We start from the raw sequence: 27088 nt of genomic DNA, 5'->3' as shown, positions 1-27088 counted from the left end.
AGATAAAATGGTAAGGAAAAGATATAACACTACTGTTAATGGCCTTAAAACAACATATGTAGTAGTTAAATCCAATATTTCAATAATATTGTTCTCTCTACTAAGCAACAATATTGTTAGAAAAAATGGCTATATGTAAAAGTAGTAAATGGAAAAGATACAATATGTGGTAAACATCAAGCAACTATACTTGCTTTCCTAGCCCAGCTACACAAAAGAGAAAGAAAGAAGATAGAGAAAGAGAGAAAAAAGAAGAAAAACTATCCCAAATTTATCTCTACCAAGTCACTTCTTTCATGAGCTATTGGCTTAGTTGATTCGGCATCGTCGGCTTCTTCCTGAACGCGTGCTTCCTGCATCGCTCAAAGATGCTGTCGTATATCAGATCAAACTGAAGCCCGGCCCTCTCACGATTCACAATGAAGAGGATGTGATCGCCTTCCACGATCTTGTAATACCTGCAAACCGCGTCTCATGCATGATTTAGTCGGAACATGAAGTAATGCAGCAATGAAATGTAGAGTAGTACTATGAGATATCTGATACTTCATCCGTCCCTTAAAAATGTTCAGTCATGTCAAATGAGAACCCGGGAGGCTCTAATATACGTTTATTCAAGTATAATCACATCCGAAGAAGCAAGAAAGAGGATAAACATTTGACGAATTGGATGAAACGAGAAGGGGAGGAGGGACGAACCATAAGCCTGGTTGTAAAGGCTGGCACTCGGAATCTTTCACCACAAGGTGATTGGGATGCTCTACCGGGAGGCGAGGGTGTGTCATGGATATGGTGTTGAGCGCCCCATCATTGTCCCACCACTCTTCATCTCTGTAAGAAAACTCACCATATTAGGCCATAACTGAGTGAATCTTATAAATTGCAATGACACGAAATGAGAGTAAACGAGCATTATCTGCTCAGCACTCACCGGTATCCCTTGTAAGGAGGGGGGACGTCAGGAGGGTGACGCCACACACTCATCTGCAAGACTCGGATAAATAGCAGAGGGTGTATACCAAGAAGGCCAAAGGGGACTGTGAAGCCCATGAGTTTCCTCGTCTGTTTGGTGGCGTAGCTGAAGTAGTACGTGTCAGGGAACGTCTGTATATTGCTGTTCAATCTGATCGACCCTTGGATGGTGAGATCAGGCAGAATCCAGTCCCCGGATGCAAAAGGGCCGGTCTTACCCATGAGGCAATGAACAAGACCCCATATGCCCATCTGCCTCCAAGACATGTTGAAATGATCAAACCCGAAATTGTAGTAGTTCTTCAGCCACAGGATGTCAAACCAGTCGTACAGAATCACTCCTACCCTGCACAGCTGCAGCAGGCAGACGGGCTTCAATGACTTTCCGTCTTCTGGCCTACAAACAATCAACGTTTTTCAAGAAATCAGGAACTGATCAATAAGGTGGGGATATTTAACAATCAATATTCCCTAAAACAGACCAGTGATAGTATTCAATGGTTACATATTCTCTACTCCATAATCCCTAATGCAATCAACAACTCAACAATGATTTCAAGCTCTTGAAATTAAGCATATGAGGAATTATAGGAATTCAGCAAGAAAATCTATCTCAGCCATTTTACTCATTACAACAAACTTCATAAAGAGAATATAACTAATGTGTGCAAGATTACAACAATGTCGATTACTTACTGAATTCCATCCAAATATGCTCTAGTTGTGCCATTGAAAGCACCAGACAACGACGTGATGCTCAGCACCCAATTCGGAGAAGTATTCTCATATCCCTTGAATGCCTGAAATTGCACTAAAACTTAGCAGCAATCCAAATTTGAGATTGTATTAGCATTCAACTCCCAACAAATTCATCAAAATTACACCTTATCAGCAAGCATTTGCTGCAAAACTCGGATAACTTGCCCCCCGGCCGAATGCCCCACAAAGTGGATGGGATTATCCTCATCCCATTCAGGGTAATGCCCTAAACATCAGAAATTGCAATTACAAACATCAGACAAGAGATCAAAATAAAGATGAGAATGAGAACTTAAGCCCTCAATTAAAAATTTCACCTTTCTCATAAACTCTACCAAACTGAGAGTGCCCACAAGCCTTGCTATGTTCCTCACCATAATCAACTTGCCCTCCTTTTAGGTAATAGAACAATTCTCTAGCTCTAAATCCGACATTCAATCAAATGCACAAATCACAAATCAACAATCAATCAAACCAACATACTACATCTTAATCAAAGGGGGGTATTTTTCTTAAAACATTTTGAAGCAAAACCAACCTGTCATATATGCTAGTTAATGAGCCTAAATCAGGGACAAGAGCCCTCTCATCTTTCTTCTCAGCTCCAGCAAAATAAGACAAGCCTCCTAGTTTCTGTAAATTTCATCATCAAGATTCAATCTTGAAATGCATGAATCATCACAAAATCCTCAAAAAATTTTAAAATCTGCAATCTTATTGCATACATACCCCTTTCCCAAAGCCAAAGATGCCATGAACTAGCACAATTGGGGGCAAATCATCGGAATTGGTGGGTTTCTGCGTTACAACCTCCTCATCTTGCAAACCACTGGCCAAATTAGGCTTGAAAAACAAATCATTTATTGTTTGAGAGAGATCGCCAGCCACAGCCGTGCTAAATATGTAAAATCCAAACAACAAATGCACCAAGGAGCTCACAAACAGCTCCAATAATTGGAGAGTTGATACCCACCACCTAAACATCCTCTCTCTCTTTCTCTCTCTCTCTCTCTCTCAAGAGAAGCCTGTGGGTGCCAATGGGCACAGATATGAAGTAAAAGCAATGTGTTTGAGCCTTCTGCAAGAGAAAGTCAAGAGAAGGCTCGCAAACAAAAATAAAAAAAATCAAATCTTTAATCAAGAAAAGGCCCTCTCAAGAATCTAGAAATGAACAAAAAAGAGGTGGGAGGGAAATTCTTGAGGGACCCTTCTTGTTAATACAATGCAATGGTGGAATGAAACGAGTTTCTTATTTAAGGCATGCATAAAAATTGCATCTTTAATTTCATTTTTCCCCCTCGTTCAGACTTTCCAAAATAAGTCCCTCCACAATATCCTCATGACCTACCTTTCACCCATTTTCATGTTTCGTCAAAGCTGCTTCATCCATCTAACTCTCTCTCTTCTCTCTCTCTTCGCTGGTTAAGAGTGATGCACGTGCCCTGTATTTATCGGGTGACAGAGATTTCCCCCAATTGCAGGGACCCCACAGAAATTGAGACGAATTGGGAAACAAGACAAGATTCTAGGAGACTTGCAATTTTTATAATCAAGTAATCCAAGATTAGAGATTGGATTAGTGGGCGAAGAATCTGAGAGAAAAAGACTGAATTTTTAGTGTGCCACGTCACCGGGAAAATGTTGTTTAAATTGCTAAACATGGTATTAATTTTTATTAAATATGTGATTTAAACTTTTGAATACAAGTTCTAGGAGTTTCGATAGAATCAATTGGAATGTGCTGGATGAGAGCTGGAAGGTTCATTTTCTGTTTTAAACCAACTCCACCAAGGCGCCAACTGCTCTTATCCACAGCCTACTTAAATTATATTTATAGTAATTCTTTTTATTTATAATAAAAATAAATAACAAAGAAATTTGAAATAAATTAGTATTATTTTTTATTATAAAATTTGCTGAAATTTTCTCGAAATAATCAAATATATAAACTACTACATAAAAATCAAAGGCTAATTTATTTATTTTTTTGGATAATAGACATAAACAATAAACAAAATTTTATTTTAGGTAGTTTGTAAATTTTATCGTATTGATAGTCAATTATGAGATACTATTAACGAAATTGTTAAAATAATGGACTAAGTATCAATGTTGTTAAATTCATGCAATTCTTCGACGAAATATATCGATAATCATATGAATTTAGAATTTCATTACCTGCAAATTGACCATGTGATTCTTTTTTGAACAATGCCCATTTTCAATTGGAACAAAGATTTAATTTTGATTCTATGCAAGGCATACATCAATTTATTAAATTTATTCATCACAATAATTCCGACATAATTACACAATAAGAGAAGCCTGCAAATTATTTAAGAATGCATGAGTAAATCATATATTTATGCAATAATTTGCAATTAGTTTTTAAAATAGTACAACACCGATATAATATTATTTTTACTCGGTATATCTAACTTTTTTCCAAAATCCAAGAGATTATCTCACGTATTTCCCATCATGTAAGTCATAATCTCGAAATCAATGCCTAGGTGTGCGTGCAAGAATTCGTATATTTCTAAGTTTTCGATTAACTCAAGAAATAGAAAACTACTCCATGTGTCTTGATGTATAACAGATTTCTGTCGCAACTTTTAAGAAATTTCATTGGTAAAGCCGAAATATTTTAGTAATTTTAAAGGTCGTCATAGCAAAATTTAACGCTTCAAGTTGTTGACAAGTGGGCGTGAAGCACATGGCTTGATGCAATTATTTAGTTTATCTTGCTATACTACTTGTAGTACTATATTGTAGAGGCCACAACTAACACTTTTAGTAGTACTAAAAAATGGTTAATTGCCGCAAATAATATAATGCCTATTCCAAATTATTTCATTTTATAAGTATATTGGACATCCTTCTTCGGTTCATGAGCAACACAAATCTCGAGTTGAGATCAATGAGCTCTATTTATATTAGGATTCATTCATTAATAAAAAATAAAATTAATTTACTTCATATTGCATAATACAAGTCTACATCCCAATATGAAAACTAACTTACAAATTTTATACTGTTAAAATGATTACATATTTTCTATTTGCACACGTACTGCTAAACCACATACTCCTACTTTTCTTCTAGTCAAAATATGTAAAAACTCCTTGAATACAAACATTTATTTGGAATTTATTAATTTGGCTACAATATCGGCTACAATTAATCGCCGTCAATTTCAAGTTTAATATCTAGTCAACTAAATAAATGACCGTACCTAATTTTTTTTTTAAGAGTAAACGATAAAATTGGTCCTAGAACTATAGTCAAAATATGAATTTGGTCTAAAACATTCAATTTTTTGAAAATCGGGTTCAGAACATTTGAAATCGTTATCGAAGTGGTCATTTTCCGTAAAAAAAACTAACTGCCAACGCCTAATTACTGATTTTTTATCTTAATTAATATACTAATGCATAATTAATTAAACAAAATTAAATATAAAATTAATAAAATGCTAAGAAATTCCAAAATCAACTATTTCTCCATCTTCTTCCTTCTCTTCCATCTCTCCTTCGTGCTTCCTAAATCGGAATCTCTCTCTTCTTCTCTCTGGCGCTCAACGTCGTCGCGTCTTTCTCTCTCTGCTCGCTCCTCCACAAGTCGTCATCATCGTGTGTTTCTCTGCATTGCTGCTGTCCGAGATCAAAACCGTCGCCGCCCACCATTGTTGTCGCCACCAACCCCCATTCCTTTCAGTCTTCCTCATCTCTCTCTCAATTTTCTTTCTCGGTGGTCCGGCGTTGTTATCTCTGCCGACGCGGTCGCTGTTGCCTGAAGATAGTTTCGCTTCTGTCGCCTCTGCCTGCTCGTTGTCAGTCGAGCATTATTGTTGCTCCATGACCTCATCGCCGCTGCTCTTGCCTCGGTCCAACCCATTGTCATCCTCTCTCCGTCTCCCAGCTCAACCATCAATGCCCTCCCTTCTCTCCCTCCTTCTTAATCAATCTTACTCAAATTCATATCTTTCTCTAATCAACTTTTGGAACCTTAACTGTCCGCCGCTGCTGAACAATTCAATCTCTCTCCCCTTTAAATTTTCGTTGCGGTGATGTCTTACGTGTAGAGATGTTTGTGGTCGATTTTGGAATTCCTTAGCATTTTATTAATTTTATATTTAATTTTATTTAATTAATTATGCATTAGTATATTAATTAAGATAAAAAATCGGTAATTAGGCGTTGACAGTTAGTTTTTTACCGAAAAGGACCACTTCGATAACGAATTCAAATGTTCTGGACCTAATTTTCAAAAAGTGAATATTTTGGACCAAATTCGTATTATGACTATATGTTTAGGACCAATTTGACTTTTACTCCTTTTCATATATAAACACCGACAGTCCCTATTTTTTTATAATAATAATATTTTTAGAAAGAAACGGTGATTTAAAATGTTAATAAAGAATAAATCTCACCTAAAAAGAGAGAGAAAAATTATCTAAAATGGAAAGTGCATGATTTTAAGGGACAAAGGGTGTATCATTTTTTGACCATTTGATTTCCAAATCTGATGTCAACACAATGTCTCATTTAACCTTAATTGGTATTTTCATGAAACGAGTTGATATTCATATGTTTTAGGCTCACTTGGTATTTTTATAAGAGTGAACTATATAAATGATACCTGATCTTTCACTTTTGCACATAAATGGTACATGATCTTTTTATTTTATATCGTTTTTGATACCCCTTGACAAAAATAACCCTAGGTATCAAACCTGTGAATTTTTTGTTATGGGGGATATTTTTGGAAATTTCAATTAAATAGTACCAAACATGTGATTATTTTTTCTTCCTTTCTTATCATATTTTTTTTCCTCTTTAGTTTCTTCTTCTTTCTTTTTTCTTCATTTTCTTCTTATTTTTATGTATTTTATCTTCCTTTCTTCTTTTTTTTTTCTCCTTAGTTTAGGTTTCGTCTTCCTTCTTTTTTTTTCTTTTCTCTTCTTTTTCTTCTTTCTTTTTAGTATTTTACACTTACATCTAATTGCATTCATGATATAAATCAATAACAAAATGCTTGATTAAATTAATTATTTAAAATAAATAAATCAATTGAATATTTTTTTATTAAATTATTTTATACTCATTTTAGGGTTGAAACATCTAACAAAAAAATATTCAACTCACTTATATCATTGTGAATTGTTATCATTATGAATACAATTCACAATGTTAAATTTTTATAAAAGGCTATATTAATTAGTTACTAATTTAATATAAAATAATAATAATAATAGTATTTTTATTATTATTATTATTATTATTATTATTATTATTATTATTATTATTATTATTATTATTATTATTATTATTATTATTATTATTACTACTACTACTTAATATTATATGATTCATAACTTATGTAATTATACTATAATTACTTATTAATTACTATCAGTTTTTAGTGTTATATATTATTATTATTATTATTATTATTATAATTAAATATTATAACTATAATTATAATTAAATATATTAGAATGATATTAAAAGATAAATTAATTATTAATTTAAATAACATCAAAATAATAATATTAATATTGATTAATAATTATAGAATAAAGAGTAAGGAGAAATGAAAGAAGATATTATAATATCACTTTTGGTACTAATTTTATGAATGCCCAAAATATCCTCTATGATATAAATGGGAAAATGTATTTGTTTAGAGGGTATTTTAGGATGAAAATTGCATTAGGTACAAAAATGTGATTTATAGATACCAAAAACGATATAAAATAAAGATCATTTATCATTTACGTGTGAAAGTGAAAGATCAGGTACCAGGTACCAGTAGTTCACTCGTTTTATAAAAAAAGTTGACATTCGTATGTTTTTATCTTGATAGTTCATTCTCTAAATTCGGCCATTCATACTAGGTAGTTATTATTCAATATTCACTAAGATAATGATAGTATTTTAGTTGGACCCTATATTAATAAATTACTTATAGAAACGGTAGTCAAATAAATATTTAGGCTGATTTAAGTAAGCGGAAGGTAAGAAGTTAAGCTAGGTAAAACAATACTCCGTAATCCGTATCATTCATATGGGCCACTTTTTACAACATATTTTTGAGGTATTATTTAATTATGAGCCCAGCCTAACTATTAACACTACAAGAGTTATTTCTTTTGTTGAGAGCCATAGCCCATTCCAAATGAAGAAGAAAGAATATTTACTTTTTCGTATGAAAATTTAAATAATCAAGATTATATTTCTTGACCTTACCTATTTTGTCGAGTAACATTTTCATCACATACAATAAATTTTTACATCGATTTTAAAGATAATATATATGCATTTCCCTGAAAGCTCAGTTTTCATGAATTTGACATGACTTGATGTGGAAAAATGATTTTTTAATACCGTAAATTTAAAACAAATTCTCTAGAGGCTGCAATTTCAAGGAGAATTTAAAATTTTTAACTCAAGATATTATAAATAATTTGGGAAATGTCAATGCTAAAAGCATAACCACATGAACATGTATGATACTGAAGGAATGCATTGTCCCTGTCACAAATCTATATCAAATATGTGTTCAACTTCAAATGAATGGGAGATTGTGATATGAGATTATTTTAAGAGAATGTATGTAAAGATTCATGGGCATGATGATATGTAATGTCATGGGGCATCAACAATTATAACCGATGATACATACCATCACTAGGTCCACTATAAACAATACATTATTATATTATAATCCATTTTTTGTAAGAAAAATTAGAACCAATTTGTATTGGACAACATAATACGCAAACCAGATATCACCTGTATTCTAACGAAATAAAAAATAATAATGTTGGAATATTAAAATGAAAAAAAGGAAAATATATTTTTAAGGATATCCATTTTAGGGTCCATTTTTTTCCTAAAATTAGTCGTATTGTCAGCAATAAGTGCAGATTCAAAAAATCGACTTCACCGATTGGGCAGGATTTGAAATGCAAATTGATACAGATTAATATAGTATAACAATAAAATTCAATATAATAAATTACACGTATATATTTGAGAGATGCAATTTAAGGTGCAGTGGAGTGGAATATTATGTGTTGACACTTGACAGAGAAGGTGGGTGGATTCAATTAAGAAGGAAGAGGAAGACAGTTACCAGCATACATTAAATATTTTAATGAAAATAGCAATTCCAAATTACAAAAAATACATCAAATTGTGAAAGCACAAGTCAGATGTAGGTGAAGTTCATAACTCCCTCATTGTTCGTAAAAAGTTGAAATTAAAACCTAAAATGTATACAATTGTATAAAAAGTACAATTAAGTTCAAATATTCATATTCTATGACTTTCTAGTCGAGTTTGAGGCGCAACTCAAATCTCATTAAATATATGCAGATGGATTGAAATATTATTGATGTTCAACCATAACATAAGTGTTCCTTTGCAATAATAGTCTTTACCAATTTTATGGCCCAATTCATTATAGATGGACCCCTGCCTTCTAATGCATGCATCAAATTATTCAAATGTTTGCAGTATTTGTATTTTCTCTGATTTCACATTACGGAAAAGGAAATGGAGAAGAATTTATGTTTTGACTGATATATTTAATAATACATCCCTAACTGCAGGCGCTTTTATTATAAAATCATTCACATTAGTGACACCGATTGAAGAATAGTTGAATTATCAAATTATTATGCAAATCCAACTTTTATTAAAAAAATATTGTTTTTGTTAATTAATGTATTACTTCCTCCTCTGTCCCTAAAAAGTACGAACTATTTTCTTCTTTGTTTTTGTTAATTAATGGAGTACTTCCTCCTCCGTCTTCAACAGTAGTAAAAATTTTATGGTTCAGACAAATTGTCATATATATTTGTACTCTTTCAACACTTAGTCAATGAGAAAGATTGGCCAATATGATCACATGATTTTTTTTATTGGACTCACCACCAATTGAGCTGAGAATGCATGTTTTAATGAACTATTTATAGGACTGTGGATCATAATTTAAAGTTACACATGATAAAGAAAAAAAATTATTTATTCTTCTTTTCTAGTACCTTCAGCGTCAACAATTATGTACACACATAAAATACTTAAAACACAAAATATCAAAGAACATAGTACTATCTTTTGCTATTTCATTCACCACAATTTACATTGACCCTAAAACTAGTATAAATAGATGGATCATTTTAATTAGATCCATGGAAAAGTTACAAGAATAACTCAATCCCTCGACAAGAAATCGACCTAAAATCACCCAAAAAAGAGGGGGAAAAAGAAACAACACAAACAAAAAAAGAAAAAGAAAACCTCAGTAGAATATATTTTCAAGAACACCTTGAATTTCTCCCCGGTCCTCCATAATAGAAGTAATTACCCCAAACTCTATTAATTCCACCTCTTATATCGTAACAATTTGAATGATCGGCCAAAACTCTCAAATTGGATAAAGGGATTAAGCTGTTATCCCAATCTACCACTTGTAGGTTTCTGAAATAAGACGCTTTTCCGAACCCTTCTCGTGCAAAATGCCCACTCCCCATCTGAGTCGATGTGTGTGACCCCGAACTTCTGCTATTTACAATTTCGCCCCCAAATTGTACCATATTTGCACGATCGCGAAGATGTGTAAATAGAAAGGTCGGCCAGTACCCGACTAGAACCCCGTTTCCGAACTCTAGCCACCAATTTCCATGCTTCGGATCCTATAAAGCAATACACCAAAAAATATTAGTATGATTTATTCACAATATACTAAATTCTTAGTATAGTGGAGGAGTATATTTTATCCGTCCCACCAATTTAGTATGGTTTCATTTTCACACATTTTAAGAAAAATACATTTAATAATGTTTTTGGAAAATGTAATTTACATACTACAAATGTTCTATTTTACTCATATTTATTGCTATACTTATTCTCTGCACAAATATTTAATAAAGTTATTTTAATATATAGTAAGTATTTTTAGAAAAGTAAATTAAGAAAGTGGGAAGTGAACTACTAGTATGTTAGAAAATCACAGAAGGGAAATATTTTGAATAATTATTAAGATGATAAAGTGGAAGGGTCAAAAACCTTTGCTTTGAAAGGAAGAGTGGGGAGAATCTTAGAAAGCAAACATTAAAGGAAACGAAGCAAAATAATTATGTCCGTTGAGTCTTTCAATGGCGAATGCATTATTACTATAGTGTATATCTAACAACATGCTTATGTTAGCACGATGGGTTACATGCATGATGAATATTTAGCTCCAATCTAGCTCACTTTTCCCACCCACCAAATCCCAAACCCCCAAAAAGAGAATACCAATTAAATTAAATTAAACTATCCCAAAAGATAAAATCCAACCCTACCTATTGTAATCTTCTTTATATTATTTTGAAAGTTATTAGGAATTTTTATATTCTAGAAATAGAATTATGTGTTCTGCGGATTAGATTCGACCCCAAAAGTTGGATTGCCGTTGGACAATTGGAATCGAATATATATATGAATAAATTAAAGCACAATTGAGGTACTACAAGAAAAGCTTCTTTTTTAAAATCAAGTAAAATCGAAAAGTTATATATAAAAATAACAGCATAAAAACATACCTTCCAAATTAGCAAGCTAATGTCAAATTGGCCTCCATTATACGACGACGTAGGAGAAATTGCTGCGCCAATAGCTATTCTATTATTTGTTTGAACAAAGCCTGAGCACAGCAAATTATAACACCCAGTTGCTTGATAGGCATCACTCTGCGAAAATATTAATTAATTCAAATTAGTAATCAATTAATTAAAATTGATTAAGTCCCGCAATCACTTTTTCTAAGCGTAACTTGTTGGAGTCATGATTAAAGTAGGGACATCACAGACTAGGCAATAAATAATTATCTAGTGATTATAGCAGACAATATGTAGTAGTAAAAATTGAAAATAAAAAACATCAAATTAATTACTTACAGTCCAGTAGGTGAAGAACCTAGGATAATTGTCCCCATAGATCTCTGGACTAACCTGTTTGGTGACAAAATTAATTGAATTAGGAAGCAGTTGAAGGTGTAATTGCAGCTTTAATGAGCTTAAAAAAAAAAAAAAAACTAAGTCTCAGATCCTATCTTAAAACTGATGTCACAATATTTTCAACTTTTATGTCACATCTCCTTATATACTTTCTTCATCTTATAAAAATAGAGAATTTGAGAATGACACGGGTTTTAATACCTGCCAACCGGCCTCGATTGTGTTGAGGTCATCTCCAAAGGAGCCTCCAATAACCCACATTTGAGAAAGGCTGAATTCATACTTATTCGCAACTCGCGGAGCCCACACATTTATGCTTGCTTTTGCACCATAATATTGATCACCACTCACATAGCCCACAGCATGCTGAAAAAAATATTTAATATTTTTAAAAATTATGAATAACCAAGTTATCAAAATTGAATCTTTGACGGATATTGGTTGAATTGTTGAAAATTAAGAAGAGGGTTTTTGAGGGATTTTTACAAAATATGAATAACCAACCAAGTTATAAAAATTGAATCTTTAACCAATATTGGTTGAATTCTTGAAAATTGGGAAGAGGGTTCTTAAGGGATTGATTAACTAACCTCATGGCCATTGCTGGAGGAATCTCTTCTAATAGGCCTTCGAATCTTGCGGCCAAATCTTCGAATGGAGCTTGCTCTTAGGAGATCTTGCTCGGTTGTTCGTCTGATTGGAATTGTATTTTCGGGGCAAGATTCATCAGACAGTGTCCAAGTTTGGAAATTTTCAGAAAACGTGTCTGATGTTGTTGTTGTTGTTCGAAGCCCCTTTGGCCTCTCTGGTGGATCCTGAAAATTCAAAAATTCATGCATGGAGAGATGTTTATTATCATGACTTCTACACAACTCTCTCTAGAATGAGTGCATAGATACATTACCATGGGCATTTGGCCTTGGAGTAAAGGATGATCAAAAGCAGGCTGTTGATGAGTCAATACACAATCGAAGATATCACCATCTGGACTCTGTAAAAAGCAAAGAAAAAATTAATCAGACAGCAATAATGGGATAAAATTGGAACTTTTTTAGACAAGAAGAAGAGGGGAAGAATTGCCTTGATTGTTTTGACAGCAGGTTTGTTGATTTTCATGAGATAGTCTGAGATGTATTTGAGCTTCTTGGACAAATTCTGAGGCCTCAGATTCTGATTTGTAGCATTGAAACTCTGTGATTGTGATTGTGCAATAAAAAAGAGGAAGAAAACAAAAATATGAATGATTGGGGAAATCTTGGGGCAGCAGTTGGAACAAGAAGCCATTTTTGAGGGATTTGATTCTTCTTCTAACACAACTCTTTGTCTCTGTCTACATTGGTTTTTGTCTGCTTCTGTCATCTAAAACTAACCCTTCTCAGAATTTGGAAATTCCTAAATTCATGCAAAGAACTGTACCTGCAGCAACTGTAGGGGAAAGCAAAGCAAAGCAAAACAGATAGATGCTCACTATCTCACCATTTCCCAAGATTGGAAACTTGGGAGGAAAAGGTTGAGAGTGATTTGGGCATTTGATAGTTTTTGCTAGATGTGGTTATGCTTTTATATTCTGACAAATGCACAACTTCTAGGCATGAGGTGAAAGAGAAAGAGAAGTTTGAAATAAAAGAAATGATAACATAGGAATTCTGATTATTTAGAAATTTGCCCATGTGGGGTGAGTTATATTAATAGCCTGTTGAGGCCAAGACATGCAATAATTATTTTATTGCAAGAATAAGAATTGAAGAAGTGGGGTGGGGTGTGGGATTGGCCTAGAGGATTATGTTTCCAGTCTCCTATACAATGACTGAAAATTAGCTTTTCCATAAGAAATTATCTTGTTTAAATATAAATGTGCATATACTATAATGACCAATCATTTGTGCTATTCTTTAATATATATGTAGAGGAAATATGTGTATTTTAAATAAATTTTGGTTTTGTGTAATAGTTTGGCAGAAGAAATAATTGTGTTCAGAAGTTAAACTGTTGATGAATTTTAAATTACTTTACAAGTTTTTGCAGCATGTTTGCTTACCATTAGGGATTTTGTGTTTATTCCTTACTTGGTTTTAGATACCTTGCTTTGGGTGTTTCTTTCTCACATCTCTAAATGTTCCTTTATGAATTATGCCAGCTGAGCTGAGTGCTGACCCTAATATAATTATTTCCCCACCCAATTTCCCTACACTCCAAAATCACCTTTTTCTCTAGTACTATTTCTGTCATAATATTTGAATTTTGATCACCATAAGTTAATAAAGTTCACTAGAAAAAAAAAAAACCTTCATGCATTTTGAAATCAACATGCAAAAATCTTTAGAATTTGTCTTCACACATAATGATTATTTTAAACAAATGTAGACCTACGAAATTCACCAAATGTTTTAATTCTAGCAGATCAAACCAGCTTTGACCTATCCTTTTTCTCCTTTTTTTTGCATAAAAAGAGTCCTAAAAAAGATGACACAAAAAATGCAAAATTTAGCCTTTTCAAATCATGTTGCCGACCTGACCTTGAGTTCATGTTGGGTCAAAGATTATGAAATCAAATCTACGGATGTTTAAGATGTTGTTTTTCACCTTTCTTAAAAAAACAAGCTTTTTAAAGTGATCATCAATTACTTCTTTTTAGAGTTATAGACTTGGAGTTTCATTAGACCACTCAAAGTCTTGTAGATTTATGTTTTACTTCCTCGCATAGGTTTAATTTTACGATAACCGATCCACAGAATATTTATGAGCACATATTTTGAGCATCATCATATTTAGTCCTCGGATTTAATTTTTTTTCTACTTTTTTTGAACAAATTTATGATAAGTAATAAAAATGTGAAATAAATTTAGTACAGTACATATGGTTTAAAGCATGTCCTTTTTCGGTGAAAAAACTGGAGATTGTAATTAACTTTAATTTTTCTTTATAAGGAAGTGGAAAATGGCACGCGCGCCTGGTTATTTGCAACTGCGTAGCCATTCAAGCAATAATATGCACGCGCATATTTTGGGTTTCTCATTATTTTGGGCTACTAAACATTTTGTCCAATCGAATTAATCATCTTTCTTTTCTTGTCTTTAAATTAATTTGATTTTGCATGATCATCTACGTTTCTCTTTAATCTATTCTTTCGGGTACATACAAAAGAATATTACTTTTATTAATAATTGTTATTTCCATTTAAAATAGACTTATAGTAATTTTATAGAAGATTGATGTCATACTAGCTAATCTATTTTTATTTTTAATGCAATAATTAATCAAGCATAAGACCACTAAAACAACCTAGGTACTCTCTTGGCAAACAAAGTTATTTTTACCCTCTCTGACATTTTTATTATTTTTCTGATAGTTCGTGACATTAATTGATATTATTGTTGAATCATAGTAATATTTTTGAAAAAAAAAATTCATAGTTATTAATTAGGATTTAAACGGATATTTATTAAGATAAAAAAAATACTAGTCAATTTTTTTTTAAAAAGAATGATTTTAAAAGTAGATTCCCTGATTCACGTAATAATTAAAGGAAATAAATTTAAAAATTACCTAATACAATCTTAACTGACTCGGAAATAAGATACTAGTACAATTATTAAAAACATAATCTACGAAGACGAAATTCGCTTGATTAGAAGGCTGCAAAAGGCATAAGTTGCTTTATAGAGAGGGGACAACATATGAATATATTTTGAAATGAAAAGGGCCAGTTTAGAATTATTGAGACCATATTATAATTTTAATTATATTAAATACACTTGAAAAGTACCTCTTCCAACAAGCCCAATCATAGCATGCGTGTGCATATGTTTTGCTATCTTTGCAAGAAAATTCTCATTTCTTATTTTCTCTACTAGTACTACATATTTCGGCGAAATAGCATACCAATATTTGTTTTTTCAAAAGAGATTATGCGCTTTTTGAAACCTCTAATAAGACATTTTAGTGATTTTGTTCATTAAATTTAGCAATTATGAATAATGCGAAAAACGATTGAGATAAAGAAGGATTAGGGAATTTCATTCTTGTAGCAAGGGAATTTCATTCTTTTACAAGTAACAGAATATGCGATTCATAAAAAAAATTTAAAGCTTCAAATATTCTATTTTGGTATGTTCCGCAGCTTTGAAAATCAATTAGAAAAATCCATTTGTCTTAGAGCTCTTGTAATTTTATTGTTCATTTTTTCTCTTTTTTTTGGTGGTCTTTATTGTAGCTTGTTTTTGGGTTGCATCACTTGCATGGTTGTTTTAATAAATTTTATTTACCGAAAAAAAACGTTAAAAGAAAAATAAGTCATGCTAACGTCAAACCTAACGGTGTTAACCAAGTGGTGACTTATTTCCTAACCACAAAATGAGAATATAATTATTTGTGATCACAATAGAAGAATTGAAATGAAGAAGATGCACAAAGGTTTTCCACCATCAATGGAGAACTTCAAGCTAACTATATAAGGTACAAATTCCATCTATAATTATGTGTGGTATTAATTGATGTGGAAACCTAGCTAGGAAATAGATGTGGCTTCTTTATTCATCTTTCTCCCAAAATAAAAGTCATGGAATAGTATACTCCATTAAGATTTGTTTGGTCATTATCCTCTTCCATTGTTATAAGGTGTAGTATATTAAATTGGATTAGCAAAAGAAAGGCAATCTTTAAGATGAAAAAATGGCATGAATTAATGGGGTTTAGACCCCTTAAAGAGAAATGTTAAGCCATCATTATGTCTAAACTGCAAAGTCAGCATTTCTTAGCCTAAAAGGGGATATTGCTATTGATGAAATATATTCAAAGATAAGAAAAGAGCATATAGTAAACCTTCTCCCCCACCCCACCAGTCAAAAAAGTGGAGATTTTCCTAAATCATGATTGAAGACGGGTGTATGAATTGGAATGAGAGAAATAAGAATGTTGCCTCCCTATATTCCTCTGGCTGGTGGCATCATGTGGCCATTCATCATCATGCATTTCTGGGCCATATCTATACATATTATATATACATATGTGTGTGTGTGAATGTGTGTGTATTGCATCATGATGATGTTCAAGATGATGTTGTTTCTCATGCCAAGTTGCATAGTAGCTACATCAAATGTGAAAACACACAAAACTTAAAATGATCATGCTATATAATGTTCCCAAAAGAAAAGAAACGTCCTTGCATATGAAATTGTCGTGCACGTATATATATACAGTTTGTTAACTTTGAGAAATTTGTAGCTTCTTAAATACATAAATGATGAGTAGAGTGTTGGATATGCATACATCATATGCACAATCTACGTACAACTAGAACAAGTACAAATTTAATTGCAAAAATAGCCTCTTTTGGATATTTATCGAAATTTTATTATATCGCATTATACCGCAGCATATGAACTTCAGTATTGTTAACATAAAGTATCATGCCGTACAGAATAGCACAACCAAAAATTTGATACTCAGGTATTTTAAAAAATGGTACGATAAATTCGGTATTTTAAAATTTTAACCATTTTTTTTGTGATCATGTGTTTGTAAAGCAAATATATTTTATTATCATAATAGGAACATTAAAGTCAAAATCGAAAACTAAGCATTAACATGGCATTCATAACTCAGTAGATTTGGTCGGTAGATCTTGTAATTTTTCCATGGACTTGTTAGAGGTTTATACCACTAACAAAAATATGTTTATGTTAAGTGCGCATTAATTTTCGGAAATAACTCTCATTATTTGACTTTTAGGCTTTTAAGCTTGGGCTGTAAAAGAATGCGGAAAGTGGTGTAACTGATAAACGCCGACAAATTATATTATTTTAGTAAGTAGAGTAGTATTTTTTTTAGAGTAAAGGTCAAATGTCCCTAACATATGGTCGTTTTATCAATTTGGTCTTTAACATTATCATTTTGATTATTTGGTCTTTCACAAATAAACTTGGACCCGAATCGGTCCTCACTTAACATAATCGTCAAAAAATAGACGGTGATTGCAATTTGACTATATTAAATTACTAATGGTAATTAATTATACCTAATTATAATTCTTAATTCCTATTAAATTACAAATTATTCATTTCATTTTGCAACTGATATTATCTTTTCGGAGCCGGACATTGTGTAGTGTGGTGGGAATTTAGATGTGAGAATATGAGAAAAAAGATGAGAAAATGTAGATGATAGAATAGATGAGAATGTGATTTTTTTTTTTTGTTGAAGTGGAGGTATTTATAGATGGAAATGTGAATTTTGGGGGAAAAAAATTGAAAAATAAATTAAACGTGGGTAGAAAACGGATATAATTTTTTAAGAAGTGGGAAAATATTTTTTTTTATTTAAAAACATTTTCTTAAATAAATTTTGATTTTTTTAAAAAAAATTAAAAAAATCTAATTTGCCAACGGCATAGCTGCCACGTAATGGTGCTCAGCGGCAAGGACGTGCTCTTAGCTAAGAGCAGCGTCGTGACGCTGGCACGGACGGACAACTCCCAGCGGCGGACGAGCTCGTCCTTGCCGCTGGAACGGACGGACGGACGAGAAAAAAAAAATGCACCGCTGCTGATGCTCTGTTGGATTTTGGAGATTCAGCTTATAACATCGATCTACCATAGATTTTGATATCCAAGGCCCATCACTTAGATACTTAAAAGATTAATTTGAAGTTCAATAAAATCGAACTTAGCCTATTCTCGCCGGGATGTACTCTTTCTGTCGCAATGATTTTCCCTTAATTAAAAAGCTTAAAAAACAACAAAATTAAGAAATAATAAAGTTTTATTTATTAATGATGTTACGGTCAAATGAATACATTATTCCTGCAATATAACAGCCAAGCAATTATCAACACGCTGAGTCAAATGGGCCGAGTACTTGCTGAGCGGGAAGTCGGCTCCGATCCCGAACTCGAGCATCGCATCGACGCAGTCACTCGCCGTGGCCGCGCTGAGGTATGACGTGGCCGTGCTGACGTCTCCCTCCTCGACCGCGCGGAGGCCCACGCCGAGGTTGTCCACGATGTTGTCGAAGTTGCTGACGCAGACCTTCATGATCGAGTCGCGGCTCACCGGCGCCAAATGCGCCATAGCCGGCTCGACCGTCGCCACCATCGCCTTCAGCTTATCCGCCAGCGCGATCGTGTCTTTGATGGCGTTGACCGACGCGTCGCGCTGGTTGGCCGCGCCGCTCACCATCTGCGTGCACACGCGCCGGTAGCTCGCGGTCCGGCAGAACGGGTTCACGCCCACGAATTTGCGAGCCTCGGCTTGGGAGCCGAGGACGAGGAGGAGAGCCGCGGCTGCGATCAGGATTTTATTGTAGCACGCCAGTTTTCTTGGTGTCATTTTATTAGTTAAAATAAAACTTTATTTTATATTTTATTATGGGAATAATATAAGTAAGTATATATGGGTTGTTTAGGTCTTCTCTCTAGTAAGTATCTCTAGGGATTTTGTGTTAAATGAGGAGTACTTCACTTTGAGAAAAAGGAAGACAACTAGCTTAGTTTTTGAACTTGGTTTTTTAAGGGTGAGTGATTTATCTATTTTTTAGCAAATGTTTGTGGTTATCCTATCAAATTTTTTGACATGTTTCAATATGAGGAAAATTCGCTTGTACAGATAGGGATAAGTTGAATGATCCATAAACCGACTCTTAATTCACACAGTACTGTGTTTTATTTGCCTTTTAAAATTATGATTCTAAATGTTTAGGTCTTGCTAATAATTAGTCCAATTTTCACTATTGCAGTCCAGCCATAAACAATAAAATTAAATTACGCAACTCATTATCTTATTTTAAGCCCATGTTGATTTGGCCCAATAGTTTGTGCAGGGTCTAAAATATCGTTAAATGATTTGGACCATTCATTATATTCTAAGTTCATGGGTATTTTTTTTTTCGGATAGCATGCGAATACCATGTCGAGACCAGTTACAAAATTCACTCGATCTCTCAGAGCATCCCCATCCGTACTCTTATTTAAGAGCACGGAGATGGGTCCAGACTCACTTTTATTGTCTGTTCTTAGGCAAGAGCACAACGCCCACATCCATACTCTTCCGCAAGGACAAGCTCAAGGGTCCCATCATTCTATTATTCAATTTAAATACTTCAATTACTAAAAACATTTCTACAATATAAAAATACATTAAAATATAAAATTACATAATTAAATCCTAAAAAATAAAAATTACATAATTAAAATCGTAAAAAGTTAAAATACATAATTAAAATCCTAAAAATTAAAAATTACATAATTAAAATCTTAGAAATTAAAATTTACATAATTAAAGGCTAACAAATACCCCCGTGAAATTAAAAATAACTTGTTTAATTAATTTCAAATTTTTTTTTTTTTAAAAAAGAAAGAAATTGCCAACGGCTATGTCGTTGGTCAATCGCGTGTCACCACATAAGCCTGTTGTTATTTAAGAGCACCGCTCTGCCGTCGGTACGGACAGACAGCGTGCAGCGGCCGACAGCGCTCGCCATGCCGCTGGCATGGACGGCGTCAGTCGGCTCAAGCGACCGCAATAGATGCTCTATTTAGACTGAAAAGTGAAAATAGTACCACTTATACAGTGGTGCTATAGGTATATTCCTATATGCTAAAATATCAAGTAGAGAAAAGTGAGTGAGGGCTCAAACGTCATTAGATATGTGGAAGAATATTCAAAGTTATTAAATATGAGTAGTCAATAAATGCACGAATCACGTGGATTCCTTGTATAATGTCCTAGATTCCAAAGTCAATGGTGAAGACAAATCATACTAAATGAATTTGTCACTGCGCGGAAATTGAACTTCGCCACCACTTAATTAAATTATCTCCATTCAATCTCATGCGCAGAATTCTGTCATATAATCGCTGATATGTTCATCGAATTTTAAAACCCCTTCCGCCCTTCGTATTTCTTAGATCCATGATTAATGTTAGGTTCGAAAATGCACTCCGTATTTTCAACTTTCAAATCTAACTCTTTGTTCATACAACCTATCTTTCATATGCCAAATATTTATATAAAATTATGACTATTCTTTTAAATAAATAACAATAAATACACGTATAGATTTAATGACACTAAAGTTCAAAATATTTTCATTCTTCACAAATTCTCAGCACAGCTCTGAAAAATACCAGTATATCTTTGCACTCAACTTTCATACCGAAAAATTTATACCAAAATTTATTTTCATATTTTTATATTTAGCCATTACTGTAGTTAGTCAAAAACATTTAAGAAATTCTAATAATTTAGGATTCCATATGACTATTCGATATAAGGCCAAACTAAGATATCAATTTTCCTGAAAAGTGTGCTAATAATATAAAAACGATTTAGTAGAGATAATAGGAGTAAAACATTACTCCACATAAGAATTTAATAATGGAGATTCCCGTGGAAGAGTATCCGAAAAGATTCCCCCTCCCCGTAGATTCCGAACACAAGGCCACCGAGTTCCGCCTCTTCTCCGCCGCGCCGCCTCACATGCGCGCCTTCCACCTCTCGTGGCTCTCCTTCTTCACCTGCTTCGTCTCCACCTTCGCGGCGCCGCCCCTCCTCCCCGTGATCCGCGACGACCTCGACCTCACCGCCACCGACATCGGCAACGCCGGCATCGCCGCCGTCTCCGGCGCCGTCTTCGCCCGCCTCGCGATGGGCACGTGCTGCGACCTCTTCGGGCCCCGCCTCGCCTCCGCCGCCCTCGTCCTCGCCACCGCGCCGGCCGTCTTCTGCACCTCCCTCGCCGCCTCCCCGGCCTCCTTCCTCGCCCTCCGCTTCCTCACCGGCTTCTCCCTCGCCACCTTCGTCTCCACGCAGTTCTGGATGAGCTCCCTCTTCTCCCCCAACGTCGTCGGCACCGCCAACGGCGTCGCCGGCGGCTGGGGCAACCTCGGCGGCGGTGCCACCCAGCTTATCATGCCTCTCGTTTTCGACCTCATCGTCCTCGCCGGCGCCGGAAAATTCACGGCGTGGCGCGTCGCATTCTTCATCCCCGGCCTTCTCCAAATGGTCTCTGCCTATGGGATTTTCTTCCTCGGGCAAGACCTTCCCGACGGCGACTACTCTCAGCTGCAGAAATCCGGCGAAAAACATAAAGACAGCTTTGACAAAATTCTCTCCGGCGCTCTAACCAATTATAGAGGTTGTATTTCTGTATTTCTTTCTTTTTCCTTTTTCTCGAAATATGATTTATAACAAGTTCTCATTTATTTACATAGTCATAATCACTCAGTAAAACACACACGCGCACACACACAAAAGAATTTCAAATAGATAATTTTCATACTATCTCACTAATAGTGAGTACAATTATACTTTATCAAATGTTTTTTATTTCTTTTTCTTGTCGACCAATAAATGTTAATTTTATTTTTATTATTTTTGTCAAGTGAATTTACATTTTCTAACTTACTCCACTTACATTATATTAATGGAGTATAAAAATATACCTCACATATCACTATTTTTTTTAGTAAAATAAAAAAATTTCTCAAAATCTGAATTAGTAAAATATGGGACATCTATTAATTGAAGGAGGGAATACAATAGTTCACAAAAATATCCCAATAATTGAATGATTTTTTGAAAGAAAATTTACAAAAGAATTATTTGGTGGGGGTTTAAAGCGTGAACGTCTTCTCAACTAACTTGCGTTTCATTCTTAGGTTGGATTCTAGCATTAACCTACGGCTATTGCTTTGGCGTGGAGCTGACGATCGACAACATCATAGCGCAGTATTTCTACGATAGATTCGACGTGAACCTGCACACTGCTGGCACAATTGCGGCTAGCTTTGGGCTGGCGAACCTCTTCTCGCGGCCGGGTGGGGGAATGTTGTCGGATTTTGTGGCAAGGAGATTCGGGATGAGGGGAAGGCTGTGGACGTTGTGGGTGGTGCAGACGGTGGGTGGGGTATTGTGCGTGTTGTTGGGAAAGGTGGGGTCGTTGGCGGGGTCAGTGGCGGTGTTGCTTGTATTTTCCGTCTTCGTCCAAGCAGCCTGTGGCTTGACTTTTGGGGTAGTTCCGTTCGTCTCAAGAAGGTAACCATGTTTTTATGTCGCCTTGTTTTTGAAAAATAATTTACATTTACATATATAGATTTTATAATAGTACTATCGTGTTTGGTTCCATCCAATTAGTATATACTCCCTCCGTCCGCGAACATTTGTTTCCGGCACGGATATTAAGAAATGTTAAGAAAAGTGGGTGGAAGAAAGTTAGTGGAATAGGGATCTCACTTGTATATATTAGTTTTAAATGATATGTAAGTGGAAGGAGTTAGTGGAATGTGAGGCATTTTTACCATTTATGGTAATTATGAACCGGGATTCCTATTCGCGGACGGACTAAAATGGAAAAACGGGACTTTTATTCGCGGACAGAGGGAGTAACTGCTTTTAACATCTAATTTAAGTTTTTAATTTTTAAGCTAAAATCTTTACAAAAAAAGTAAATTAGACTTTTTATGTTATTCTCATACTAATAAGTAGTGAAACACAAATTGAAGTCGCAAGCTTGTCGCCCTTTTTTGTCTCTTTCTGTGTTCTTTTTTCTAAGTTGAGCCCACTTTGTCGTGAGTCTTGATGTCATTTCTAAAGATGGAGACTGAAACATAAGCAAAATGCATTACTTATTTCTTTTCTTCCAATCTGCAAATAAAATTCATGATACTTTTCCAAGCAAGATTAATTGGAGTTAGTTAATTTATCATATAGACATAGACAATCTAGTGATTGTGTAAGGATAACACGATTGTTCAATTTTACTAGTATTAGTATATTTAACTACTACTCCATATTTTTGTAATTCAAATTACTAAATAAGTATATACTCCTACATGTTGTGATCTTAGGTCGCTGGGCATAATCTCCGGGATGACCGGAGGTGGCGGCAACGTGGGCGCGGTCCTGACACAGGTGATATTCTTTAGAGGATCTCGGTACACCACAGAAACAGGGATAACGCTAATGGGTGTGATGATCATAGCTTGCACTCTTGTGATAATGTTGATTCACTTCCCTCAATGGGGCGGTATGCTCTGGCCTCCCTCCGAGGGCGCCACCGAGGAGGACTACTACGTGTCCGAGTGGACGGCCGCCGAGCAAGACAAAGGCTTCCACAAGGCCAGCCTCAAATTCTCTCAAAACAGCCGACGTGAAAGAGGCCACAGGATTATTGGATCCGACCCATCTCCAAATACATATGCTTGAATTATAGAATTTGTTACATGGTCCTCGTATTTGGATCAGGGTCTTAACGAGTCCCATATTTTAATGAATTTATACATATTCTAATTGAATTGTAAACGCATTTCCGATAAGGGTATTATCCGCAAATTTTAGCCCACTGAATCATCTGACACAGTTTTTGTATTAGAACATATAGTATATGGAATTGAATAATTCAATACATTATTGGATTGTAGCAAAAGGGCCGGTTGTTACTACTGTTTGCGCTTGGCTCTGGATAAAAGCCCACACTTGTGCACTTTCCGCTCCGGTTAGTCTAATCCCTAAGGAAAACGGCCTAATCCAATTATAATAAATAAATAGTGCGGTGGATTAGAATTAAAGTTTATAGGATTTGAGAAATTAATTATGATCAGAATAGAATTATAAGTTGGAAGGAATTCTAATTAGATAATGATTTTGCTTATTAGAGTTTTATATAGCTCTTCCTAGTCATAGTATTTCTATGTGTAATATGTTTATCTAAAGTTTTCAAGTTGAGAGAGCCTAGCGTGGCAGTGTCTCATGGAGACAAACTGGATAATCAAATTTTATTGTATTTGTTTTTTTCGTAGTACTACTTAATTTTGTAGCAAGGAAATGATGTACTATTAGTGATGCAGATAAACCTTTAGCTTTGTTGCAGAACATGAACATGAACATGAACATAAACATGAATTGGTAGGCGTGTGGTTAAAATATTCACATAAAAACGGGAAATTGGACGGTGCCACCAACCTTTCTCTACCATTACTAAACTGTAACACTAAAGTGAAGCTCCACCACATGACTTGCACTTCTCTTCCCCTCTTAATAATGTACATACTTTTATTTTATATTTTTATGCCCCAAGTGTGAGAATCCTTCTAAACCTCAATGATAGTTAAGTAGTTTTCATTTGAAGTCAATGGTAGTTAAGTAGTTTTTCAACACATTCATTCATTTATCTCAAAGAAAACATAATAAACTCAACTCAACTTATTTACACATTCTACCATAATCTTACCAGCACCTAGCCTCACGAGACCTAGAAATTCTCCTCACAACATCACCCCCACTCCTCACACAATCGTCCATGCACGCCGGAGCCAGCCGCCCCGACGTCTTCCCATACGAATTCCAGCACATCGCCGCCTGAAATCCGCCGTACCTCGCCGACGGCTCGAGCTCCACGCCCACCAGCTCGACGTCTATGCACGGCACCGAGCTGCTGCACGCCAGATGGATCGGCTGCGCCGCATAAGTCCCCCTGATCCCATCGAATCGAACCCCAGAGATCGACACGGCCCCTGTTTGATTCTTGCACACGTTTTTGTCGCAGTAGTATTGATCGATCATGATCGGAACCTTAACGTCTGTGGCCTGTATGTCGGAGAATGTCACGTTCTTGACGGACCCTTGCCCGCCCTGCCACGTCTTGATCCTCGCCCCGTAGAGGGTCCCGCGCATCGCGATGCTCTCCACTAGTACGTTGGAGACGCACGCCGCGACGCGCTTGTCCTTTCCTAGCCCTCCTATGCTGCATAGTGGTAGAATGGTTAATATCAGAATAGAAAAAATATCCTAATAAAATTGATTATAGGGCCTTGTTTTGATAATTAAAGATATATCATACATTAATTTATTACAAGTGTTACTTTTAAACTTAAATATGTCATATATTCTACTAACTCATTTCATTCGCAATTTATTAGCAGTATAAAGTATATAAAAAGGGACCGAAACTCAACAATGAGTCCTAATTTGCGGACAAAGGGTGTACATACTATTACAGCTTTAAAAGAAGTTATTTAAGATTTACCTTATGCCATGGCCAGGGCCACAATTGATGTGATGGACATGGATGTTGGAGCAACCTGTTTGTATTGAGACACAATCATCTCCTGTTTCAACAGAAAATCCAAGAATTAGAGCAAGAATTAAGGAGATAGAGAAGGGAACAGAGAGGGGGAGAGAGACCTGTTCCAATATCAGAGTGAAGGATTTCAACATCTTGGGAGTTTTGGAGATGGATTCCGTCAGTGTTTGGGCTGTTTTCAGGTGCAGAGATTGTCACATTTTTCACCTTCACTCGCTTCGAGTCATCGAATTTGAGGTGGCACAAGGGGCTGTTTATGATACTTATATCGTTCACTTTTATATCATAGCTTTTGTAGAATCTCATAGCCTGTTGTTCAATCAACACAGAACAATGTATGTAAAGAAATGGTGTATGGATTGTGTATTTACATGCAATCAATTCTTACAGTTGGTTTGACGTCTGAAATTCTCTTTGCTTTCTTCTTTGATGGAAGGAAAGAAGAATCAGAGTTCAGAATTCTTTCCATGGCTAAAAATATGGAGTATAAAAAAGAAAAAGAAAAGGAAGGTGCATTACTTGATTAGGCTGAGAAGAAGCCCACCAGTTTGAGCCTTGGCCATCAACTGTGCCTGCACCTTTTATGGTGAAATTCTGCAGCCATTTGAAATTCATCCATTGATATAAACTGGATTTTGGCGACGACCAGACTTTTGAAGGGGCCAAAAGAGTCCCATCTATCTGTGCAATAGTCCGGAACCATATATCGTTACGTAAAAAAGTTTTAAGCCAAGAAAATGAAAAAAATTCCACACTTTACCTGCAAAACAAGATTAGGCCTACATGGTCCTTGCAGAGTGAGGGGCTTGATCAGAAACTCGAGCCCCACCGGTATCTCAACAATGCCTCCAGTCACTTTGCAGGCCGATTTCCAAGCTTTTAGAAGTGCCTAATTGATCATGGCAACACATGAGAAGAAAAAAGAATGTATGTTGGTTCAAGAAAATGCATGCATTTTTTTGTGCAACCTTGCAATTTTTTTCAGTACCTTTGAGTCATCGGAGACTCCATTAGCCCTAGCTCCGAACGACAAGATGTTGAACACGGGAGGGCCGGAGTTTGGCAATGGAGATGGTGCAGGGGCAAGAGATGCATCTCCATTTCTGCTCCTTTTATTCTTATGCATTTTGATCTTCTTTCCATGGTGTTTTCGCGCCTCGATTGTGGAAAATGCAGCTAGAATGACAAGGCACAGCACAAGAAAGAGTAGAAGAGAGGAGGCTTTGGCCCTCTTCATCTTTAAAGATGATCCTTTTCTTGCAATGAACT

The 27088-nt window shown here is 35.0% G+C and overlaps 4 protein-coding genes across 7 annotated transcripts; 1 reads left to right on the top strand and 3 right to left on the bottom strand.

The window, feature by feature from the left end:
• Positions 1-39: 39 nt before the first annotated feature.
• On the bottom strand, positions 40-3174 carry LOC125203640 (lipase-like). Of its 2 annotated transcripts, XM_048102031.1 has the most exons (9): positions 3080-3174; positions 2461-2560; positions 2270-2364; positions 2049-2152; positions 1857-1957; positions 1669-1772; positions 932-1369; positions 700-831; positions 40-458 (listed from the first exon to the last, which is right to left on the bottom strand). In XM_048102031.1, exons 1-9 carry the CDS (start codon positions 3094-3096, stop codon positions 302-304), a joined length of 1248 nt encoding a protein of 415 aa, XP_047957988.1. In that variant the 5' UTR covers positions 3097-3174; the 3' UTR covers positions 40-301. The 2 variants fall into 2 exon arrangements, with proteins under 2 accessions (XP_047957988.1, XP_047957987.1); XM_048102030.1 differs by having other exon boundaries at positions 2461-3150.
• A 6664-nt stretch (positions 3175-9838) lies between these two features.
• LOC125203609 lies at positions 9839-13377 on the bottom strand. The gene is made up of 7 exons (XM_048101996.1): positions 12824-13377; positions 12648-12734; positions 12334-12558; positions 11945-12109; positions 11684-11737; positions 11330-11476; positions 9839-10438 (listed from the first exon to the last, which is right to left on the bottom strand). Exons 1-7 carry the CDS (start codon positions 13100-13102, stop codon positions 10061-10063), a joined length of 1335 nt encoding a protein of 444 aa, XP_047957953.1. The 5' UTR covers positions 13103-13377; the 3' UTR covers positions 9839-10060.
• Positions 13378-21053: 7676 nt separating this feature from the next.
• On the top strand, positions 21054-24084 carry LOC125203983 (high affinity nitrate transporter 2.5). The gene is made up of 3 exons (XM_048102518.1): positions 21054-21874; positions 22398-22773; positions 23586-24084. Exons 1-3 carry the CDS (start codon positions 21115-21117, stop codon positions 23941-23943), a joined length of 1494 nt encoding a protein of 497 aa, XP_047958475.1. The 5' UTR covers positions 21054-21114; the 3' UTR covers positions 23944-24084.
• A 796-nt stretch (positions 24085-24880) lies between these two features.
• Positions 24881-27088, bottom strand: LOC125203984 (polygalacturonase At1g48100). Of its 3 annotated transcripts, none has more exons than XM_048102519.1 (7): positions 26808-27088; positions 26580-26708; positions 26339-26500; positions 26208-26243; positions 25921-26128; positions 25763-25844; positions 24881-25480 (listed from the first exon to the last, which is right to left on the bottom strand). In XM_048102519.1, the coding sequence occupies exons 1-7, from the start codon at positions 27054-27056 to the stop codon at positions 24964-24966; spliced, it is 1383 nt and encodes a 460-aa protein (XP_047958476.1). In that variant the 5' UTR covers positions 27057-27088; the 3' UTR covers positions 24881-24963. The 3 variants fall into 3 exon arrangements, with proteins under 3 accessions (XP_047958476.1, XP_047958477.1, XP_047958478.1); XM_048102520.1 differs by having other exon boundaries at positions 26208-26240; XM_048102521.1 differs by lacking the exon at positions 26208-26243.

Source organism: Salvia hispanica, chromosome 2 (genome assembly GCF_023119035.1).
Source record: "Salvia hispanica cultivar TCC Black 2014 chromosome 2, UniMelb_Shisp_WGS_1.0, whole genome shotgun sequence".
Lineage (NCBI taxonomy): Eukaryota > Viridiplantae > Streptophyta > Magnoliopsida > Lamiales > Lamiaceae > Salvia > Salvia hispanica.
This window is presented reverse-complemented; position numbering and strand designations above follow the sequence as displayed.

What these genes read in the sequence shown, in the direction of transcription:
- LOC125203983 (XM_048102518.1), top strand. Translation starts at nt 21,115, where the DNA reads ATGGAGATTCCCGTGGAAGAGTATCCGAAAAGATTCCCCCTCCCCGTA. An exon ending in CGCTCTAACCAATTATAGAG is followed by an intron (nt 21,875 to 22,397) that starts GTTGTATTTCTG and finishes TTTCATTCTTAG; the next exon opens with GTTGGATTCTAGCATTAACC. An exon ending in GTTCCGTTCGTCTCAAGAAG is followed by an intron (nt 22,774 to 23,585) that starts GTAACCATGTTT and finishes TTGTGATCTTAG; the next exon opens with GTCGCTGGGCATAATCTCCG.
- LOC125203984 (XM_048102519.1), bottom strand. Translation starts at nt 27,056, where the DNA reads ATGAAGAGGGCCAAAGCCTCCTCTCTTCTACTCTTTCTTGTGCTGTGC. An exon ending in GGCCTAATCTTGTTTTGCAG is followed by an intron (nt 26,501 to 26,579) that starts GTAAAGTGTGGA and finishes ACTATTGCACAG; the next exon opens with ATAGATGGGACTCTTTTGGC. An exon ending in TTTCAGACGTCAAACCAACT is followed by an intron (nt 26,129 to 26,207) that starts GTAAGAATTGAT and finishes ATTGAACAACAG; the next exon opens with GCTATGAGATTCTACAAAAG.
- LOC125203609 (XM_048101996.1), bottom strand. Translation starts at nt 13,102, where the DNA reads ATGACAGAAGCAGACAAAAACCAATGTAGACAGAGACAAAGAGTTGTG. An exon ending in TCCAAGGCCAAATGCCCATG is followed by an intron (nt 12,559 to 12,647) that starts GTAATGTATCTA and finishes TTGAATTTTCAG; the next exon opens with GATCCACCAGAGAGGCCAAA. An exon ending in TTAGCTTGCTAATTTGGAAG is followed by an intron (nt 10,439 to 11,329) that starts GTATGTTTTTAT and finishes ATTGCTTTATAG; the next exon opens with GATCCGAAGCATGGAAATTG.
- LOC125203640 (XM_048102030.1), bottom strand. Translation starts at nt 2,715, where the DNA reads ATGTTTAGGTGGTGGGTATCAACTCTCCAATTATTGGAGCTGTTTGTG. An exon ending in TTAACTAGCATATATGACAG is followed by an intron (nt 2,153 to 2,269) that starts GTTGGTTTTGCT and finishes TGTCGGATTTAG; the next exon opens with AGCTAGAGAATTGTTCTATT. An exon ending in CCTCCTTACAAGGGATACCG is followed by an intron (nt 832 to 931) that starts GTGAGTGCTGAG and finishes GTTTTCTTACAG; the next exon opens with AGATGAAGAGTGGTGGGACA.